This window comes from Sorex araneus, chromosome 4 (genome assembly GCF_027595985.1).
Source record: "Sorex araneus isolate mSorAra2 chromosome 4, mSorAra2.pri, whole genome shotgun sequence".
In the NCBI taxonomy this organism is placed as follows: domain Eukaryota; kingdom Metazoa; phylum Chordata; class Mammalia; order Eulipotyphla; family Soricidae; genus Sorex; species Sorex araneus.
The window spans coordinates 15,350,903-15,367,478 of NC_073305.1; the positions used below are offsets into that span (position 1 = coordinate 15,350,903).

The 16,576-nt window shown below is 50.9% G+C and overlaps 1 protein-coding gene across 3 annotated transcripts in view; it reads right to left on the minus strand.

Moving 5' to 3' along the window:
* The window catches only part of COLQ (collagen like tail subunit of asymmetric acetylcholinesterase), a 58,204-nt gene that overhangs the window by 12,612 nt on the left and 29,016 nt on the right, over positions 1 to 16,576 (minus strand). For all 3 annotated transcript variants that reach the window (XM_004603810.2, XM_004603809.2, XM_012931697.2), the window contains 8 exons: positions 14,774 to 14,818; positions 14,460 to 14,486; positions 12,787 to 12,858; positions 10,032 to 10,094; positions 9,374 to 9,400; positions 8,781 to 8,825; positions 8,041 to 8,076; positions 3,797 to 3,877 (listed from right to left, as the gene is read on the minus strand). In XM_004603810.2, the coding sequence (XP_004603867.2) occupies positions 3,797 to 3,877; positions 8,041 to 8,076; positions 8,781 to 8,825; positions 9,374 to 9,400; positions 10,032 to 10,094; positions 12,787 to 12,858; positions 14,460 to 14,486; positions 14,774 to 14,818 (396 nt within the window). The remainder of the gene's footprint in view (positions 1 to 3,796; positions 3,878 to 8,040; positions 8,077 to 8,780; positions 8,826 to 9,373; positions 9,401 to 10,031; positions 10,095 to 12,786; positions 12,859 to 14,459; positions 14,487 to 14,773; positions 14,819 to 16,576) is intronic.

A 16,576-nucleotide genomic window follows, 5' to 3' on the forward strand; every position in this document is an offset into this window, starting at 1 on the left:
TTTGGAATGACTTAGTAGCAAGGTTAATTAATATTACTTACATTAACAGGGTAATAGGGTGGTACATTCAAAAGTTCATTCCCAAGTAATTGTGTCTCCTTGCCCTGAGCTTGTCCGGATCACTCATGGATCCCCAACCTCTTAGGTCTGGACCCTTTCTACTACATTGTGCCTCAGATTTTCCTACCCGATGAAACATAATCTTCCCCAAGTCTAGGAGGCAGGCTTGCTGGGACCTTCTTTCCAGTATGACAAGGACATGTGACCTGCAGTCTCATCAACATGGACCTTGGGACTTTCTTGGCAATGTCTAAGAATCTCTTCAACTCTTAATATGGGCCCCAGGAGATCAGCATTTATCTCCAGCTCCTTTCCCGAGGGAGGGAGTCCCTTCTTGCCCAAATGGAGACATTTCATGGGGTAAGCAAGTAGTTCCCAGAATGGCAAAGGAAGTCACACCATCTTAATATAGCCACAGTTAAAGCTTGTTTTCCTAGCAGCCATGCGAGCTGGCTGTGAGCACAGGAAGTGCCACCGTTTGAAGGAGCTAGAGTCACCCCTTGATTGTGACACTCTTAGTCATGGAATGTTCTGATTATGGGTCATCGGCTCAGACCAACTTTTGTGAATGGGGGACCTTTGAGCAACACTTTCCAGGAAAGGCCTTCTCTGTCCTTTCATTGCCACCAAATTTTGCCATCTCTCTCAAGGAAGCTGTTGTACCTCCTTAGACAAAGGCCTTATAATAAAGTTAGTTAATGACGACACTTTTCCTGGGTCTTTCGGAAGGAAAGTTTTAAAAGTGTAAAGAGACTGAGGGAAAGATCAGAAAAGTAGTCCTCTACTCTTTAAGCCTGCATTCCTCAACCACTGGTTGGTGAACCAACGATATAGGAAGTTTTGAAACAACTGCTCTACTACAGTGGTTATAACTGCGGGTCTCTGGGCTGGTATGCAGGGCAGGTGCTGGCCTGCAGGTATGTAAAGGTTGAAGAATGCAGCTCTAGGCTATAACCCTGATGTGAAAGCTGACTCTTCGGAGGTCCTGGGCCAGGCACACCACTTCCCTGACCCTCACAGTTCTGTGACTAAATGGAAGAAAGTAAATGAGGTGGCCCTAACATCATGCTGACTCTGAAATTCTAATCTCCTGAAGTCCCTTATGAATTTCTAATTACACAACTGGGATTGACTTACAATAACTGCCAGAAACTCCTAGCACAACCCACTTCCCCACATGCTTGGTATATAAGATTGTCCACAAGGAAATCAATTCACAATGACAAGAAAAGGTCTATGAGGGTGGCATGGGAGGAACAATAGAATGAATGAAAAGGAAACCAAGAGGTGCAATACGTTATAAAATAGATTAAGTTCGGGCTGGAGCGATAGCACAGCGGGTAGGGCATTTGCCTTGCATGTGGCCGACCCGGGTTCAATTCCCAGCATCCCATATGGTCCCCTGAGCACCGCCAGGGGCGGTTCCTGAGTACAGAGCCAGGAGTAATCCCTGTGAATCGCCAGGTGTGACCCAAAAAGAAAAAAAATGAAAAATTTAAAAAATAGATTAAGTCCTAGGCTTAGAATGTCTAGCATGGTGATTGTAATTAATATTGTAGCAGAGGTATAACATTTCTAAGAGACTAGATCTTCAAAGTTCTCATCATGAGGCTGGAGAGATAGTACAGCAAGTATGGTGCTTGCCTTTTATATGGCTGACTCAGGTTCAATCTCAGGCGTCCTATATGGCTCCCTGAACCTCACCAGATGCGATCCCGGAGCACAGATCCAGGAATAAGCATTGCCAGGTGTGGCCCCCAAAATAAAAAAAAAAATAAAAATGTAGTTCTCACCACAAGAAAAGAATATTTGTATAATAACTAGACTTATCATGAACATTCTAAAGACAGTGTCAAATCATTAGGTTGTAGGGCCTGGCACAAATATAATGCCATATATACACCTCACACATTGATCCATATGCCTCACTCCAACCCATTACCCGAGGCTCAAAACTGGAGTATATGCTGACAAGAAATGCACTGTGATGGGGGTGGTGCGGGGGTTGGAGCACACTCTGCTGGTTTACAACATCTTGTAGAAAGGATGAACTGATTTCCCAAACCTTTTTAAAGTCACAGGTAGGATTTTGGGGTTGTTTTTAAGATGACGGCACAAGTATATTATTCCCAGCGGAACCAGGAAGCAGCCATCTTTGCTGTTGTCTTGATCAGAAAAAAGTACAGATAGATACTGTGCAAGAAAAGAAGTAGAACAGAAGCCAACAGGCTCTTGTAGGGTAGAATCATTTTTGCTTTATAAAGCGTCCCCCTTTTGGCCTTCTGCTTCTAAACTTAGTGTTTAGGAAATTTGGATCCACGGAGGGACATTGTGAAAACCAAAACCAACCTCAAGAAAATATGTTCCCTTCCAACACCAGAACTGATATCAAACTTAGGGGGAATCAGACCTAGGCCATGGAAATACTGAGAGGTGGACTTAAGCCATTTACTTCGAACAGGGAACAGAGAACACTCACACTCAGGTGATTGACAGGCAGCTGGATACCATCAATCTAACCTAACCATGAAATAGGAAAACATAAAATATTTTGTGCCCAAAGAATTTCACCTCTAGATTTATATATCATTTGAGCTACTTTTATCCAAAAATATCTACTATTACACATTAAAATATAGGGCAGTGCTTCATGAATATTTACAATAATAAGCAAAAAATGTGCATGTCTAAGTTTAAGTTAGTGACAACACAATGACTGTATCTTGCATATGAATGGAACAAACAACTAGAAAGTTCACAAAACAAAGAAAAATGGCAATGTGGTGTTAGCTGGGTGTTGGCTCTTTGGATGGTTTCACTTCTATTTTTTTTAATAAATTCCCAAGTTTCTGTGATGATTGTATATTTCTAATGGGATAGGAGTAAAAAGCTAACAGACATCCCCCAAATTAAAAAAAAAATTTAAAGAGCAGAGCCTTCAGGAATTCCTGTGCAGAACAAGAAAGATGGTGCTTGGGAGAGTTCTAAAGCCAGCCAAGGCTACCACCCCTTTCTCCTTCCTTCCCCTCTCATGGCCCCTGCTCTGGACACACCAGCCTGTGGCTCAGGGGAGCTACAAAGAACCATTTCCCTAGGCCCTTAATAATGTGATGAAGGGTTGCTTACAAATTAGAGGCCTGCAAGAGGGGCCCACTGAGACACAGAAGATCCTTGGTCAGAAGGAAGGAGCTGGGCTGCTTTCTAAAACTCCTTTGAGTCATATATACACCTCATATATTGATCCATATGCATTGAGACAAAGGGGCGATTTCTGCATAAATCAGAAGATCTGTTTCCATTCCTTGTTACTCTGCTTAGGACAGACCTATTCTCACAAACCCAACCAGCCACTCTCGCTTCTGGCCTTGGAGGAACCAGAAGTGCATCCTCTAAGCCTGCCTCAAACCCTTTTTTAATTTTTATACTCTTGGCAGTGCTCAGGGCTTGCTTCTGGCCTCTGTGGTCAGGGATCACACTTGGAAGGACTCAGGGGGTTCATATGGGATACTGGGGATTGAACCCAGTTTGGTCACATGCAAGGCAAGTATCCTACCCACTGTTGCTATCGCTCTAGCCGCACCTCAAACTCTTTACTGAGAGAAGTCAGGAGCTCTCAGAGGGGTGTGCTTCTGGCCCCTGCACTCTGGACCCTGCTTTAGGGATGCTCCTGACTGCCCACTCTCCATCCCCACCCCCCACCTCCAGGCCTACAGGAATCCTGGGAATGCTTACTTACCTGCTTGCCTCGTTTTCCTGGTCTCCCTGTGGGCCCCCGGTGTCCTGCTATCCCAGGCTCTCCCTTCGGGCCCATTTCCCCCTGGAAAAAAAGGGACGTGAGAGGGGAATTAGGGCCTGCGAAGCACAGGGCAAGACCATCACTGGCCATGGGACAATGCACTTGGTCATTCGGAATCTCTCCCAAGCCTCGGCTCTGGGAGATGGAGGTGATGGGTCACGGGAAAGAAGGCAGGTTTGTCAAGGGAGGGGAGGAAAGTGGAGGGCTACCTGGGGTGGGATATTTATGGGGATATACATTTTGGTGTCCCAAATTGCCCTGCAGAACAGTCAAAGTTGGGAAGCTTGTCTATCTCAGGGACTGTATCTTGCATATGATGAATAACAAACTGTCGGGAGGTGGGGGAGAACACTTTCTCTTTTAGTTGAAATCTTATCATGTGCTTTGCTTTTTTTCTTTGTTTGTTTTGCTTTCCTTTTGGAGGAGGAGGGCCTCCCAAGCCATCCTCAGAAGGTCTGGGGGTCCCTCCTGTGATTCTTGGCTGACTGGGTTCTGGTATAGTGTAAGGGATGCAGTGATGCTCAGCTGTTGTGAAGCTGGTGGTGTTTGGGCCACCCTGGCAGTGCTGGAGACCTCCAGGGCCATGCCCAGTGATGCTTAGGGGCCTCTGGGGTCTCTCCCCGTGATGCTTGGGGGACCGAGTGGCTCCGGGACTCGAACCCGGGTTGGGTTTATTCTAGGCCTGTGCCCTCACCATTGTGCTGTCTCTGACCCTGGGCTCTGCTTTGCATCCAAATTCAAATCTATGGGTTTCTGAAGGATTGTCAGCTTGATTTAGTCATCTGTCATTTTGATAACTGTCATCTTCAGGCCATTTCTGCTCATTTAATTCAGAGCCCTAACTTGACATGACTTATGCCTTCCCCCACTCTTTAATAAATCCCAGTTTGAGCGCTCTCTATTTCACTCCAGTTCAGTGAGATTAAGAACCCTCTGGGTAGAGAAGTTCCAGAGAGATGCTCAAGCATTTCTCAATTTAATTGTGGTAAGAGACCTGGAAGGCAAAGCAGTTCATTCCTGGCTGAGAAGCCCTACTTTGAACTGCTAGAACCAAATGCAGCATCCCATGGCATAAGACCAACCTTCAATTAAAACCCATTTCTTGGTTAGATTTGCCTCCTGTGGGTTCGGGATTCTGGAACCACATGCTACTTCTTTCCTTTTTTGCTTTTTTTCTGTTGGTTTGGGAGGCACATTCGGCCATGTTCTGGGGCTACCCCTGACTTGTTGCTCAATGATTTGCTCCCTGCAGTGCTCAGAGCAGTCCCTTGAGGTCTCTCCAGCACCGGGTGCTATTTCTTTGGATCACAAAGCTGCAGGGCATGGTTTGTGCAACCAGCCATCCCTCTAGTGGTCAAAACACACCACCTAGACAAGCAATAGCTTTGCTTATAGGTTGCTACTGTCATCCCATTGTTCATCAATTTGCTCGAGCGGGCACCAGTAGTATCTCCATTATGATATTTGTTGTTACTGTGTTTGGCATATCGAATACGCCACGGGTAGCTTGCCAGGCTCTGCTGTGTGGGCGGGATACACTTGGTAGCTTGCCGGCTCCCCGAGAGGGACAGAGGAATGGAACCCAAGTCGGCTGCATGCAAGGCAAATGCCCTACCCGCTGTGCTATCAGCCCAGCCCGATTGCTACTAGATTAGCAAAAGCAACCAGGAGGATTTCCATTAGCAGGTTGGGTCTGCCCATCAGATTGGAGAGAACAAGAAACACCCGGTGGGTTTTTCCTTGGTCAGAGGAGGTATAATACCATGGAAAATTCCAATGAATGGTCAGGATCAAGCATCAGTCTCAGGATTTATCTGCTAAGCCCATGGAAGGAATTTGTGCTTTACCCGAGCCGTCAACTCTTTACCTCCCCACCAGTTACCTTTAAACCTATGATTTCCCTCCCAACCAGCTGAGTCCTTCAACGTTCTAAGGAAAAAGAAAACCGATAGGAGGAATTCTTCATGCCTGTGGAAATGTTGGCACAATTTTCCTTGGCTCTTTGTGTGTGTGTGTTGGGGCGGGGGGGGGGGGGGGGTAGGGAGTGTCCTGTTTGGCTGAGAACAGACAGCAGCATAAACAACATTTTTTAAAGGTTGTCAGAAAGAAGTGTGGCCCTTCTCTTCATCAGCAGGAGGGAGCCAGTAATTTCTTGATCTAATTTCTCTCCTAAGACCTAATTATGGTTATCATATCAGGCCTGCTTTAAAACATCCTGCCATACAAGGGCAAGAGAATGCTCAGGGCAAAACCCAGCAAAGCAGAGAAGTTGTCACACTTAATTTCTCAGTAATTTATTATTCTTTGATCTTCACTTGCACTGAATGAAAGCTAGCCTAAATATTTATAAATAATATAAATTCTTCTCTCTCAGTGTTTCCTTTCATAATTTATATAATTAAGCTATTTCCCTCTAACCTAATATTACATCTCTGTTGGCAGAAACAGAGGTTTTTGCAAGTGAAGGCAGTGGCCAATTATAATAAATTAATGCCAGATGACTGGTTATTTAAATCACCTCCTTTCTCTGACTGAAGGAACCCAGATAAAAATTGTTTTTCTAACACTTTCAGTTGAAAGTGAGAGAGAACAATAAATTAGAATTCTGAGAAAGGATTTGCTTGCTTGCAGACCATTGGGCTCTGAAGTTAAATTCGGAGGAACCTAGAGTACCATAAGGAAGGCACTTGCCTAGCATGTAGCCGACCCAAGTTCGATTCCTGGGACCCTATATGGTGCCCTGAGTCCTGCCAGGAGTGATCCCTGAATGCATATCCAGGAATAAGCCCTGAGCACTTGCCAGCTGTGGTCCAAAACCAATAGGGGGGAAAACCTCACAAAAAATCTGAAGCTAAGTTTAGAGTATCAATGGCTCATGTTAACATTTTACTGGCTGGAACCAGCCTCACCCAGTTTGAGAAGAATTTGTTCGTCTCTATCCCACCTCTGGACTCTTCCTTGACTCCTCCCCACCCCTTAACCTTGAAGGAAAGCTCTCCAAACTAAGTTGTCACACCAACAATTATCTTATTTGCATGCCATACTACTATTACTTACAAAGTACTTACTTTTTTTCTTTTTGGGTCACACCCAGCGATGCACAGGGGTTACCCCTGGCTCTGCACTCAGGAATTACTCCTGGCAGTGCTTGGGGGACCATACGGGATGCTGGGATTTGAACCTGGATTAGCCGTGTGCAAGGCAAACGCCCTACCCTCGGTGCTATTGATCCAGTGCCCAAAGTACTTTTTTTAACCTAATAGTTAGCTCCTTCCTTATGCAGCCCAAAGAGGATATCTATAAAATTCTATCAAATCAAATTTAAAAAATCAAACTAGGAAAATGATAAATGGAGGGACAGAGAGCTAGAATAAACATTCAGGTGCTTCTCTCGCATGTGGCTGCTGGACCCCTAGATTATATCGTGACCTTGAATATAGTCTCCCAGGCATGGCCAGGAGTGGCCCCTGAACACAGAGCCAGGTGTGGCCCCTGAGCACTGCTGGGTATGGGCTCCCAAATAAAAGTTGATTAACAAGTGTGGTCCGGAGAGATAGCACAGGAGTTAAGGTGCTGGTCTTGCCTGCAGCCAACCCTGGTTCAATCCCCAGCACCACATATGTTCCACAGATCACTGCCAGGAGTGAGCCTCCAGCCCAGACCTGAGAATTAGACTCTAAACCCTACTGGGTGTGACCACATGTCCCCTATCTGTACCCCCCAACCCCCTCCCGCAAAGCCACAAAACAATTGAGTGTTTGCTGTCACCCAGCTAAAACAGAAGTTTTATAGTCAACGATGCATGAGCCCCTGGTGGAGAAGCTGAGTATGGGCAGTGTGGGCACCAAGCCAAAGGTGCACATGTGTCCACGTCTGCGGGGGGAGGGGCTAGACCTGCATTGCAGTGCTTAGAGGGCTACTTATTTCTACGTATGTGCCTGGGCAGAAGGTCACCACATCCATGTGATGCTGGACCCAACCCAAGCCCACATGTCCTCTCTCTGCCACCCACTTCTATGTGTTACCATAAACAGACCCAGCGCGCTCAGCTGGACGGAGGACGACCTTCATGCTACCTGCTCACCACGCAGAGGGCCACTCACTCCTCTTGCAGTCCAGAACCTTCCCCGGGAAGGCAGAGCTCTGTGCTCCAGGGGTCTTGCTCACTTGCTCTCAGTACTTACTTTCTGCCCCAGCATGCCGGGAGCTCCAGGGAAGCCCTGTGAAGAGACCCCCATGCCCAGTGAGCCGCAGTCACCCACATCTCCAACCTGCCCTGGCGGACAGTCAGCACCCACCTCCCTCCCCGCACTCCCACTCCCGAAACCCTCTTCCAGTGTGCTCTTGCCTTCCCACACTTTCAGGAAAGCAGCATTGTGGGTTTGTTGGTTTGGTTTTTGCTTTTTGGGTCATACCGGAGATGCACAGGGACCACTGTTGGCTCTGCACTCAGGAATTACTCCTAGCAGTACTCAGAGGGCCATGTGGGATGCTGGAAATCCAACCCCAGTTGGCCACGTGCAAGGCAAACGCCCTACCCACTGTACTATCACTCCAGCCCCTGTTCTTTTCTTTTTTAATTGCCTGTCACACCCCATAATATTTCCCTAGGCTTTTGTTTGCTTTGGGGGGGGTCGGTCCTCAGGGATTACTCCTGGGGCTGTGCCCAGGAGTGACCCTTGGCTGTGCTAGGGAGATTGTATGTGGTGCAGGGATTTGAACCCGAGTCAGCTGCATGCAAGGCCCTTAACCCCTGTCCTGTCTTCCTGGCCCCATTGCTGGTCTTTTTTATTGCCAAAGATTTGGCCTCCTCTTCACGTGTGGCTACTCAGGAAAGTGCATCGACCACCCAACTGCTCTCGGAAAAGGAAACGCCCGGCCAGAGGGCCAGTTATGGGTCGTGATCCAGCATATGGCCCATTACCTTTTCTCCTTTGGGACCTGGGTCTCCCCTTTCACCTCTGGATCCCTGGAAGGAAAACACAAGGAAGAGTCAGTGAGTGAAGGACCAGGGAGAAACCAGGGTGTTTGAAACCGGAGTCTAACTCCTAAAGCTGCACCCTCACGGACAGTCAGAGAAACGGAGGGTTTGGGGGTGCACCTCTGTCTAGAGCCCAGAGACTTCTGGCATAGATTTTGGGCAACTTGCGGGCCATTCTGGGCTGGATCCTCTCCCTGCCTCTAGGAACTGGACGCCTGGGTCCGGCTAGGGACCTCTGTCTTGTCTTCTTCTGGGTGGCCAGAAGGCTGTGTCGCATGGAACTGGAGCTAAAGCCAGGATGATCCTGTGACCGAGGCAACCACCCCCCCCCCCCAGACAAGTGCAAGTGCAGTGGGGCTCCCCCTGGCACTTGCTCAGCTACTTCACATGAGGATCGCCCTCCCTACCCACTGGCCCTGCCACTGGAGACACCTTGCCACTGAAAGGCCAGGGCTAGCTCGGAATGGTCACCCCAATGCTGATAGCTCCCCCCCGCCCAGCATCAGAACCTGGCCAGCAGGAAGACAAGCACAAACCTTTTCCCCTCTGGATCCAGGGTAGCCCTGAAAAAAAAAGCAGAAGGTGCATTTAGAGTGGGTGCTGCCAGGCCTCTGGACACGCGGCCTGCATGGAAGGACCCCTGATGGGGGTGTGGGGCGGCCAGATGGCACCCCACACCTTAGTGAGGGTGTGGCTGTACCTGCGATGGCATCCCTGAGGGTTGGGTTTACATGGCGGGCCTGAAAGGAGCCTTGGTTTTCTCAGACCCACACACAGACACACACTGATGTCTAAGACCCACACAGCCACCTACAGATGTACACAGAGACACACAAAGACCCAGAGACACACAGACATAGAGACACACAGACATAGAGATAAAAAAAAGACACAGACAAACAGATGCATACAGACCACACACACACACACACACACACACACACACACACACACACACACACAGTTTGAAGATGGGAACAAGGGTTTCCCCGTGCTTCACTGATCCGGGCTGCCCAGGACAGCAGCATCTGTGGCGTCCCAAGGCCCCTCCCAGGCTGCAGCACCCCCCAGTCCCATTGCTCCAACGTTTGTGCCATCGCCCAGCCCAGGACGGCAGTCCCGCCTGCCCCCTTGTCCCTGCCCCTACTCCAGACCCTGAGCAGGAACCGGGCACTGACTGGCCCCAGCACTGACCTTGGAGCCGGCTGGTCCTCGGGAGCCTGGCAAGCCCATCCTGCCCGGGTCACCCTTTTCACCCTGGGGATAATCAGAAGCACAGAGAGACCCCTTGTGACATTTCCCAGAGAAACGGAGTCAGGGCAAGGCGTGCTGAGGACTCCAGGGCCTCCAAACTCTCCTTGCTCGTCCCCAGGGGCCCGGGCGCCACACCTACGCTTACCCTCTGTGTGTGGGACTAAATATGAAATTGTCTGAGGCAAAGGGACTTCAAATGAAATAAGGACTGGGCACAGAGATGGGACAGGTGCTTGGCCGTTTCCAGAGAGGGCTGTGAGAGGTGGAGAAGAGGACGGGCACTGACCCCTCAGAGCACCCCCAGGGAACTTCATCTGCCTTGCCTGGGCGTTGGGGGGCCCTTCTGACATCTCCAGATGCTCTTGCCTGGGAAGCAACTCTGCAGTCATGTGACTATCAGGGAGAAGCGAAGATGGGTGGGCAATGCCACCCCTCGCCATGATTTGCTCTGAGAACTCCCAGCTTTCTGGGTACACAAATAAAATTCAAGGGCCCAGAGAGATCGTACAGGGGGTAGGGTCTTGCCTCACATGCAGTCAACCTGGATTTGATCCCTGACACCCCATATGGTCCCCCTGAAGCCCCACCAGGAGTTACCCCTGAGCACAGAGCCAGGAGCAAACTGGCTGGATGTGACTCAGAAGAACCAAAACCAGAACCAAACTACAAAAACCAGTCATGTGCTTAACTTTCCATTTCTTTAGCAGTCACATTAAAAATAAAATGAAACAGGTGAATTTTATCTTAATGACTCATTTTATAATATCTATTTAAAATAATTTTAATCATGTCAATACATAACCAATATCGCTTTATGACTGTATCACTGTCATCCCATTGCTCATAGATTTGCTTGAGTGGGCACCAGTAACGTCTCCATTGTGAGATTTGTTGTTACTGTTTTTGGCATATCGAATATGCCACAGGTAGCTTGCCAGGCTCTGCTGTGTGGACGGGATACTCTTGGTAGCTTGCTGGGCTCTCTGAGAGGGATGGAGGAATTGAACCCGGGTTGTCTGTGTGCAAGGCAAACGCCTCATCCGCTGTGCTATCACTCCAGCCCACATAACAAATATAAAATTATTAATACTATTTTTTGTATTATAAGTATCTGGAACTTGTGGCTTTTGCATTTAGTTTGTCTCCATTCAAGTGTTAAATGTTTACCCCAAATACGTGATCAGCATTTAGATTTCATTAAAACATGTCTTTCTTATTTGGGGCCACAGCCAGTGATGCACCCGTCTTCACTTCTTGCTAAGGCCCCTTCAGGACTGAGAGTCACGTGGCTGCAGAGCTGCTTCCCAGGCCAGAGATGCTCAGTAGTTACTCCTGACTCTGCACTCAGCAATTACTCCTGTCAATGCTCAGGGGACCCTACAGGATGCCAGGGATCGAACCCAGGTGGGCCACGTGCAAGACAAGCACCCTATCCTCTCTACTATCACTCCAGCCCATAAAATGTATCATTGTAAAAAGCAGATTCAGACATTAAAGTTGTTCAAACATGCACAGATATGTTCCGATAGCTGACTGAAGGTTTGTTGGTTTTTAATTCGAGCTTAGGAATTAGTTAAAAGTGTAACTAATTATAACTCAGGGATCCCAGCCACGCTTCTGTGGCCTAGCAGCCACATCTGGCCAGTGCCACTGTGGGATTAAACAGCAGCAGCTTTCAAAAGGAAACAGCGGGGCAGGGAGAGACAACGCAGGGCTTAAGGCACATGTCTTGCATGCAACTGACCTGGTTACTTATTTTATTTTGACTTTTGGGTGGGTTCATACTTTTGGGGGGCCATGCTCAGGGACTACTCCTGTCTCTGCACTCAGGAATCACTCACTCCTGGCTGTGCTCAGGGGACCATAGGGGCTGCCGGGAATGGAATTTAGATTGGCCCTGTGCAAGGCAAACGCCCACCCTGCTGGACTATGGCTCTTCACCCCCCAACAGCTGACCTTGTTCAATCCCCAGCACTGCATAACCATCTGGTGCAGCCCCAACGACCCCTGAGCACCCAAATAAATAAATTAATTAAATAATAACACTGGTAGCACTGCACTGTCGTCCCATTGTTCATCGATTTGCTTGAGCGGGTACCAGTAACATCTCCATTGTGAGATTTGTTGTTACTGTTTTTGGCATATTGAATACGCCACGAAATAATAACAATAATTATCATAAAAAAATCATCTCAGTCGCTTCATCTGCCTCGTCCTGCTATCCCTCTGTCCAATTTCCAAGTCAAATTTCCCAGTCACGATCCCAGGCACAGCTGTATCTGGCCAACGGAGCTGGGGGTAGATGGGCTAACTTCCCATCACCGGGTTTAGAAAGAGGGGTTCATAGGTGGATCCCAGACACAGGGTTTAAATCATTCTACCCCGCCCATACCCACCCCTCAGTCCCTCCCCCACGGCCTGATCTGTGCTACAGGCCACCAGCCTCCACATTACAAGTCCCCTCGGTACCACGATGTGACGTGGTCACTCGCAGAGCAAAGGAGGGGAGCAGTCCCCATTGCTCCTCCCACAGAGTGGAGCTGCCCACAATCTTGCAGTGCAAGGGGGAGGGTCCTCTGGGGGCCCCTCTGGGCCGTCCTGTGCGCGTCTTCCTCCCCGACCTGAGGAATGAGGAAATGCATTTCTCTAGGCCCCTCATACCCCCACAGGAGCCACGAGCACAGGTCACACTTACCCTGGGTCCTTCAGGGCCAGGCCCGCCCACAGGCCCACGTGCACCAGGAACACCCGGGGGGCCAGGTCTCCCCTTCAAAAGGGAAGAACAGAAGTCAATACAACCGGCTGTTCCCCACCTGGAAGAAATAAGACTTCTCTCTGCGGCCCGGAGGGATGCCCGGGACCTCCCTGGAAGTTCTCAGGATCCGCATCCCTTTCCTCCCCCCCACCCCCCCAAACTAAGAAAGAACCTAGGTAGGAAGTTGGGCTGCGGGGGGTGAGGGGGAGGTAAGTGAGCGCCTGGGGTGCCACTCTCGATGACTCAGGGGTGTCCGTGCACACAAGAGACGCTGGTGTTGTGAGGAAGGGCTTGGACACATCTGATTTGGGTTTGGGTTTTGTCTTTTTCACGTCCGCCCACCCAAATGTCTCCTGTGTTCCGGTAGATTCTTTCCAAGGAGGTGACGTGAAGTGGGACAGGAAGAGGTTTGAGGAGCAGGAGCCGATGGTGACCCCCTTGGGATCTTTGCTCAGCAGGTCCCCCGCCCTGCAGCGACCTTCCTGGAGTGGCACTCATTCCTGCCCCCTGTCCACTGGCCACGCGGTCCGTGTGCTCCCCCTTCCTGTGGCCAACTGCCTGACTCCCTCATCTCTGGGACAGGCCCCCTGGTGCTCACAGCTCCCCAGGGCTCGAGGGAGAGGCTGGCTGGTCCCCTGGGACCTACACGACACTGGGCTTCTTCCCCAGACCCCACGGCATCCCGCTGCTGTTCAGAGACTGCTCTTTTTGTCCGATTTTCCCAGAGACTGCGCCCTTATTTCTGTCACTTGTCTGTCTCTGCTTCCTGCTTAACCCCAGCTGGGAGCCCTGGACGGACAAAGACCGCAAGAGCAAGAGGGACGTAGCGTCCAACTTGACCTTCAAACGCACTGACCTGCTGGACCAGAGGGCTAGCTGGAGAGGGGGCAGGCACCACCCAGCCCTAGGCTGCTCTGCGTGGGGTTGCTGGGCTCGGCACCTGTATGCCAAGCAGGTGTCATGATCCACCCTGACCCCGGTTAGCTCACAGCCCAGGAAACGTCCCGGATTCCTTTCCAGGTGTCGCCTGCCCCAGAATGCTTTGGACATTCACCTCACCAGGGTTGACTTGAGCCTCTGGCTGAGAGCGACTAATGACGAAAACATTGAGCCAGGAAAAAAGGGTCTTTTCTATTGATTACTATAAACCTCTTTCTTGGCCAAAGTCGGGCACTTCCTTCCCTCCCTGAGACCTAGAAGCTCAGGGCTACTTCCCAGGGGCCGCAGCAAGTGGCTCTCCCGGACTGGTGGGGGAGCCTGAATTCCTATCTTGGGGTCACTCTGAATGCCTGTGACCTTACAGAAATCCCCCTGACTTCCGCAGGCCCTCAAAGCCAAACCCATTTTGGACTCAGGCCCCACACGCTGTTTAATCCACACGTTTGGGGCGGAGGAGGATCTGGATCTCTGAGGGGTGGCAAGGAGGGAAGGTTTGAGGTTGGGGGTGTTTAAGTCAGTGGCCAGAGCGGCCCCTGGCTGGCCTCTGCAGCGGGCAGCTCCCCCCAACCCCCTGCACCCTTATGCCCCCATTGCCCAGCCTGGCCCGTGTGCCCGTGTGCCCGTGTGCGTGTGTGCATGTGTGTGTGCATGTACCACGTGCACCAGCACCCTACCTTCCTCCCGGGCCGGCCGAGCTCCCCCTGTGGGTGGAGAAGACAGGTCAGCGGAGGCTGCTCAGGAACAGGCGTTCTGGAAGCAGAGGGCTGAGTGGGGGGCGGCGAGTGGGCGGCAGCCTGGGGCTGGGGAGGCCAGAGGCTCCCCCACACCTTCCGGGCGGAGCTGCTGGCCCCCCCAGCCCTGCAGCGGGAGCAAGTGGGGAAACCCGGGTTCCCAGCATCCCGGGGACGGGGAACTCCCCAGCACCCTGCCCAGGAAACGGGCAGAAAGTCCCCGGGGAAGGCGCGGTCAAAGAAAGTCGAGCTCCTACCTTTTCTCCTTTGGGTCCTGTCTTGCCAGGAAGGCCCGGCGGACCCTGCACAGTCACGACAAGAAGCAGAGAGCGCGCACAAGTCAAACCGAGGCAGGGCTGCAGGGAGCTGGGGGCTGTGTGCTGGGGCCCTCTTGCATCCCTGAGCTCTCTGGTGTCTGAGGTTCAGGGCCTGTACACCACCCGGGACCCTCACCACCCTCCAGCCCCCAGTTCCCCTTCATTCCCTCCTTTTCTGGATCTCTCTGAGCCTTTCTAGAAGGAGGCTGCCCTGCCGTACATGGTGGCCCCCCGATACTCATCCCTCCCACACACGCATGTTCTGGGGGAGCTGCTGATGGGTCTGGAGGTAAGGCTGTTTGCAAGAAGGAATCAGCATTTCCCCTCCAGTCGTGGCTTTCATCCCTTCTCACCAGGCTTCCCTGGGCCTGCCAGGAGGAAAGGGGATGCAGGGAAATGCAGCCCAGTGGGAGTTCCATGGTTCCATGGCGGGCCACAGAGATCCTCTTTTCAAAAATGCAAAGAGCGGCTGGAGCGATAGCACAGCGGGTAGGGCGTTGGCCTTGCACGCAGCCAATTCGGGTTTAATCCCCGACATCTCATATGGTCCTCCAAGCACAGGCAGGAGTAATTCCTGAGTGCAGAGCCAAGAGTAACCCCCTGAATGTCACGGGGTGTGACCCAGAATGCAAAAAAACTTTTAAAAAACTCTTACAAAGCCAAGACAAGAGCTAATGAAGTTCCCCTGTCACCAGCCTCAAAGCGTGAAGGCTGGATCCGTTTTTGGAGATGTTGGATTTGGGGTGTGATAAAACCACAAAGGACACCAGCCCAGAGGAGGAGAAAATTCAGCTGGAATAAAAGGCCCTGAAATGTTAAGGAAAACTCTTCCCCCAAGTCCAGTCTCTCCCCTTGACAACACCCTAGCAACAGACCCTTACCCACATAGGAAGTCCAAAAGTGGGATGGTTTGGGAGAAACCCCATAACGACTTGCAAAAGCAAGCAGGGGACGTTTCCACTCCGGGGCCATTGACATTCCAACTTGGGGTGTGAGATTTTTTTCTTCTTGAGGCTCTCTCCCCTCGGAAGAAGCCTGTGTTCTCTGTTGAATGCATCTCTCTCTCTCTCTCTCTCTCTCCTCTCTCTCTCTCTCTCTCTCTCTCTCTCTCTCTCTCTCTCTCTCTCTCTCTCTGTGTCACTGTCTTTCTCTCTCCCTTCTTATTTTCTCAATCAAGCTAAGTCATTCACTTTCATCTCCTCCTGAAATTCCTCTCTCAAGGGTAGAGCCCGGGGCATCCAGGTGGAGGTCAGGAGTGATTTTTACCTGCCAAGAGGGACCCCTCGCTCCTGCCTGGGGCCTCCGCTCCCCAAGAACTCAGGAGGCGGGAACCATTTCCCAGGCTGTGGGAATCAAGTGGGTCTCAGGTGCAGTAACAGCTGCCTGGTGGGGCTGGGGACCCTAGTGTCCACACCTGTGCAAATGCCCTTAGTGGACGTTGCCTGTCCTCCGTCCCCAGACACTTCCCCGGGGAGGAGAGCCAGGCCCAGCAGGAGGTGGTGAGCGCGTTCTGTGTCGAGGCTATTGTTCCCCTGGACCCCCAAGTCTCCCACCAACTTCATCTGGAGCCAAGTGCTGCAAAGTCCTGTGAGGCGTGGGCAGACCAAGCATCCTGCCCGGTTCTCCGAGCACAGCAATGGACAGAGCATGGGGGCGTGATTCAGCAGATGCTTTGGAACCCCATGAATGAGCCGAGCCCCCTCCATCAGGCTGTGGCTCTGTCCTGAGCTGCCTCCCCCGGGC